The 6,065-nt window shown below is 33.8% G+C and overlaps 1 protein-coding gene across 1 annotated transcript; it reads left to right on the plus strand.

Moving 5' to 3' along the window:
- Positions 1-4,489: 4,489 nt before the first annotated feature.
- On the plus strand, positions 4,490-5,443 carry LOC104852763 (olfactory receptor 4K15). Its single transcript, XM_010610541.2, has one exon. The coding sequence runs from the start codon at positions 4,493-4,495 to the stop codon at positions 5,441-5,443; it is 951 nt and encodes a 316-aa protein (XP_010608843.1). The 5' UTR covers positions 4,490-4,492.
- The last annotated feature ends 622 nt before the right edge of the window (positions 5,444-6,065 follow it).

Genomic DNA, 6,065 nt, shown 5'->3' on the forward strand with positions numbered 1-6,065 from the left:
GACCCAATTCAAAATTAGCATTTGAAATGAAAAGACATTTCTTGGACAAAGAAGTAAAAGCAGCAGATAAATGTATGAAGAAATGTTCAATGTCACTGGTCATTTGAGGTGTGCAAATGAAAACAATGCTGAGATTCCACCTCACCCCAGAAAGAATGGCTGCTATCAATAAATCAACCAATAAAACATGCTGGCAGGACTGTGAGGAAAAAGGAACTCTTCTGAACTGTTGGTAGGAGTATAGACTTGTGCAACCATCATGGAAATCAGCATGGAGATACCTCAAAAAGCTATGATTAGAGGTCCTATTTGACACAGCCATTCCTGTCCTGGGCATCTATCTTCCCAAAGAATTAAAAGAATCATACCACCGTGTTATATGTGCACACATGTTCATAGTGGCACTGTTTGTAATAGCTAAAACTTGGAAGAAACCCAAATGCGCATCAACTGGAGACTGGATAAAGAAAACGTGTGTGTGTGTGTGTGTGTGTGTGTGTGTGTGTGTGTGTGTGTGTGTTTAAAACTGAGTACTACTCAGCCACAAAGAATGAGAAACTAGAGACATTTATAGCGAAATGGAAGCATATTGAAGCGATTCTCTTAAGTGAAATAAATAGGACACAAATGTGTGAATACAGAATAGTTTCTCTGGTGTGAGAAACTGAAAGTGTAAATGAGGATCAAAATGTATAATAGATAATGTGTAATAAGGAAGAAAAGATTAAAAAGGGAGGGAGAACTGAGAGAGGTTGGGGAAAGAAAAGCTGGGAAAGGAATAAATTATGTGAAAAAATGGAAACAAAGTATTTGTAAATAGGGATGGGTGGAGGGTTTGAAGGGAGGGTAGTGGAATTGGGAAAAAAATATGAACCAAAATATATTATGTATAGGTAGAAATTCCCAATGCTAAATGTCATCATATTGTATACCTTAGGTATTGTACCAATAAAGTTATTGATTAAAAATCCCAGAAGGTTATAGATTCATCCAAATGGATTTTTAATTTCTTAGTAAACCCTAATGAAAAATATCAATAAGAAGAAAATAAAGCTGTTTGCAACTATGAAATACATGGAAAAAAATCTATGCCTTTAAAACTCACAAGACACATTCAATTTTACTTATAGTTTCTCATATAGTATAAAATACCAGATAATTACAGAATGTAGAAATGTCTTTTTCTGAACCCTCCCATTAATTTTCTGCTCTCTCATTATCTGATCACCAAAATTGGAAATGGATATCATAATAACTTAAACAACTTATGGCTCAATTTCACTTGTGACCTTTTTAAAAATAAACTCCAAATAAAGCCTAGCACATCAAATCCCTTTTATGATATTCTCATATAATGCATTAGAACCAAGTGAAGTTTGTGCTAAGAATGTAAATATTTTTGTATTATATAGTATATCAATGATCACTATTTCCTGCAAACATGTACTAATGAAAATGAAAATTAGAAAAAGAAACTGATAAATATTCCTAAGATGTTTTACTTTACTTTACTCAGATATAAATCAACAATAAAAACAAAGCAAAACCAAAGAATAAATTTAACAGAGGAATTTATTATCGATTCCCATTGTAGGGGATCAGGTGTTCTTCAATGGCTTTTTCCATTTTTCCTAAATTGGTGCGTAATATCACTAAAGATTCATCCAATTCTTCATTAAGTTCTCAAGAACCTCTACCTGAAAAAGTGTCCTACGTTTATCAGAAACAGTGAGTGGAATCGATAGTACCCAAGACTCAGCGAAGAACTCCGAGACATGAAAAAGCTGAAAGTGGTTTGGTATTCTGGACGGAAGCCATTTTCCTCACACAACAAGTCAGCCAACATCTAACAACAAGGAATTGCCATGGGACGCATCTGTTCTCCCATGGCCGCTGTTCTGTCCCTGGTCCTAGATTAAATGGAGACCTGATAAAATGGGGAAAAGGGTACAATACAGAGCTGAGGAGAGTACGTTTGCCTAAGTCAATATTTATCATAGTGTGATGTTCCGGTGTAAAGACATGTACACATTTGATCTAGCTCTCTAAAAGGAGCACTAAATCTGACAGCAACAAGTTCTTTTAACTTTCTCAAAGTCTACTGAAAATTGAACCAGTTGTGTTTACATCAGCGATTTGTTGGAAAATTTTTTCTTCGGAAAATGATAGTAAGACCTTTAAGCAGAGAAGAATCTTGGCTGGTAATATTGGAATGTTAAGTGTTGTTCAAATTTACTTGACTCATTCTCAAAAATTTTCTTGCATGTTCATCTGGTGCATGAAGATTTCACCGTTAGTGTCATATAAAATTGTTTAAGGATAAGTTGATATGATATCTGAGCTTTTGTTTGTTTTTTGTTGTGTTTTTAAGATTTTTCTTCTAAAGTTGGAAACAGAGGAGACTGAGTAGAGGAGACTCTACAAAAGTAGCAAGCTAAAATCATTATGTATTTATCATACTTAATCACAGTCCAGTCTAGCTCCAGGATAAGAAATACATTCAGTAGACAGATACATGATTTCTGGCATTGGATTGCCTACAGTCCTACTCATACCACATTTAATTGTAATTCACCTTTATTAAACCATAGTTGTATTTCATAGGTAACTGGTAATTTTAAGCATACTATCAAGAAGTGTTATACCCAGAACAATTTTTAATTTGTGTACACTTATTTTGGATTAAAATATTCTTCCCAACAGATCACACCAGTAGATGCACCTTTACTCACCAAGTGATAATTATTGTCCTATCTTTTATAATTCCATTTTAGTTATTTTGTGGTAGCTTACATTGTTTACTTATTTGACCACATTTTATGCTTTATTTGTGAAAGAAATTTTGGAAGAACAATATTACTCTAGCTCATTTAGCAGATATTACCAGGGGACAAAGTTGTACAGCCTAATGGAGAAGTAAAAAATATGAACCTTGTTTACAAAAAATATACACTTTCTTTTAAATTAGAAAAGGCAACTATTATGAAGTTCATTTGTAGTACCTTTAGTAGTATTTAATGAGGTTTAAAAATCAACTTTTTATACTAATCTTATCCTTTCCCAATGTGGATGATACTCCTTGTTGCATAATTTATAACTGCACCTCTTATATTACATTAGAGACTCCACTATTGAAAATTATAGAATTATAGAAGACTACACATGAAGTTCTGTACCATTCACTTGCTGTATATATTACATTGAGTATATTAGTTAACTTTTTGAGTTTAAAATTTCACATGTGAAAAATAAGGACAACAAAATCTTCTTCCCTATATTGTTGTAAAAAATTTAATGTGTACTTATGCATGCATGTGGAAACACTCCCTTAGTGGTTATGAAAATGAACATATCTATATTTTATAATCTTTCCCAGAAACTGAAATAACTTCTAATTATAATGTAGAAAAATGAAGTGTGGGGCCCCTCTTCCTTAAAAAATAAAGAAAACCCACATTATAAACAAAAAGATTTTTATACTTGTAAACAATTTTAAATAATTCATTATCTATCATTTCCTACTTTCTTGCAATTAATTATGCATTGTTACAAAGAACTACATAGATAGAATGGATTTAAATTTATTTCCAATATTCATTATATCAATTACTTATTACCATAATTGTTATGCATTGTCTGAAATTTTGCCTAACAACAAAACACTAGATTGTTGGATATTTTGTAGGAATTTGCTTTATTTATTGAGTCCAAGAAATTCTAGTCAAAGCTCACAAATTATATAACCTAGATTGCAATTATTTATCTTTTAATGTTTCTGCAGTGATCAGTCAATTACTATAGTTGACCTTCAAATAATATACTTTTCAATTATTCAAATTTAATCAGATCTTATTTCTATCAGCTTATGTATTGACATTCTGTACAGACATTTTGCCATCTCAGTTTATTCTTAATATGTTGCAATCTTAGCTCCATTTTGCTAGGTTGTTTACTTAAAACTAATCAAGCTACAATAAATTCAGAAATAATATGTATTAAACATTTTAGTGGTATAATTGTAGGAATTAAATAATAGAAAGCAGAGAGAGGCAAGAGATTTCTTTCTTTTGTTTTTTGATAACTATGGCCTTTGGAGAGTTCTCTAAGAATTGAAGCTGCTTATAGATAATATTAAGTGGACAAAGAAATGCAGCACAGCAAGAACAGTATTATAAGTGTCTGGATACTTTAGAATCACGTTTTAATTAATGTCTGTGTGATGCACAGATGCTACTTATCATCACATTTAGTTTACTTCCACATTTATAAAATGGAGCTGTCTACTTTGCACCTCATAATTATCTTTCATAAGGAGGGTAATTGAGAGGAGAACACATATATCAAAATTATAGACATCCTCTCATAGAATAATTCTAGAGCATTTAAAATTCACGTAGAGGAGAACTGTGGGGATTGTGATATACTTTTCTTGTTCTTCATAATCATCCATAAATGTTTCTCTTTGTAGGTATGTCTGTTGTAGCCTGAGACCATGGATCAGCAAAATTATTCTAGAGTGAATGAGTTTGTGCTGCTGGGGCTCTCCAATTCCTGGGAGCTCCAGTCCTTTTTCTTAGTGTGTTTTAGCCTCTTGTACATGGGCATCGTACTGGGAAACTGTCTCATTGTCTTCACAGTGATTTCTGAACCTGCCCTGCATACACCCATGTACATCATGCTCAGCAATCTCTCTGTTCTTGACGTTTTTCTGGCCACGTATGCAACCCCAAAGATGATGCACGATTTCCTTCATGAGCCCAAGATCATCTCCTTTGAGGGCTGCATGGCACAGATATTCTTGCTGCATGTCTTTGCAGGTGGTGAAATGGTGCTCCTTGTAGCCATGGCGTATGACAGGTATGTCGCTATATGCAAACCTCTTCACTATGCAACCATCATGAACTTGCGCAAGTGCACAGGCCTGGTGGTAGCCTCTTGGGTCATTGGGGTTTTGCACTCCTTGAGTCAGTTAGCTTTCACTGTGCGCTTGCCCTTCTGTGGCCCCAATATTGTGGACAGTTATTACTGTGACCTTACTTTGGTTATCAAGCTTGCCTGCACAGATACTTATGTCCCTGAACTGCTGATGCTTTTGGACAGTGGTCTTATGGGTGTGACTTCATTCTTGCTTCTGCTGGTCTCCTACACAGTCATCTTGGTTACTGTGCGGCGCCGTTCCTCAGCAGGTATGGCCAAGGCCCGCAGCACTTTGACTGCACACATCACCGTGGTGACCCTCTTCTTTGGACCCTGTATCTTCATTTATGTCTGGCCTTTTGCCAGCAACTTAGTGGATAAAGTCTTTTCTGTGTTCTCTACAGTTTTCACACCTATACTGAACCCCATCATCTACACACTGAGAAACAAAGAGGTCAAATTTGCAATGTACAAACTGAAGACCCGATATGTTAGACCCAGGAGACCTTTGCTCTTTCACACTTAGAGTTGTTTCAGAGGACTGGATTTGTTTCATGATAGCCAGGAGGAAGGAATCTTGAGGAGTCTGAGACGTTATCTTTTTATTATGACCACTGCTGTTCTTAAAATTTACTTTATTTGTTTAAAATGATAAATTCAATGTGTGTTCTTTGTTACATATTTGTAAAGCAGCCTAAATGTGATTATGCATTTCCTTGTCATACTTATCTTTGCTCAGTATTACGATGAATTTACTTCTATTTGCTACTTTGTGGCAATATATTTCACAGATCCTTAAAAAGTAATGTAACGAAATTAATTTTATAAAATTTTAACTGTATTTTCATAATGGCTCAATTAATAATGTTTTTTTCCTGTTTTATCAAAATTTCTCTGCGTAATCTATAATATTTGTTATAACACTAAAAACAAATCCCATTACTATCCTGTTTTAAATATATTTATTAAAGTTCCTTTTAAATAAATCCATAGACTAACTCAGCATGTAAAAAATAATTCATAAAAATATTAGGTAAAATTTTTTATATCTACATTTATCTTACTTAAAAACTTAAGAGGAGACATATCAGATTTTTAAATCCATATAAAATTGTATCACATGACCCAGTAACCATTTATTCTCTGGG

The sequence above is a fragment of the Fukomys damarensis genome, unplaced genomic scaffold, assembly GCF_012274545.1.
Source record: "Fukomys damarensis isolate Sample0158 unplaced genomic scaffold, DMR_v1.0_HiC HiC_scaffold_17, whole genome shotgun sequence".
NCBI lineage: Eukaryota > Metazoa > Chordata > Mammalia > Rodentia > Bathyergidae > Fukomys > Fukomys damarensis.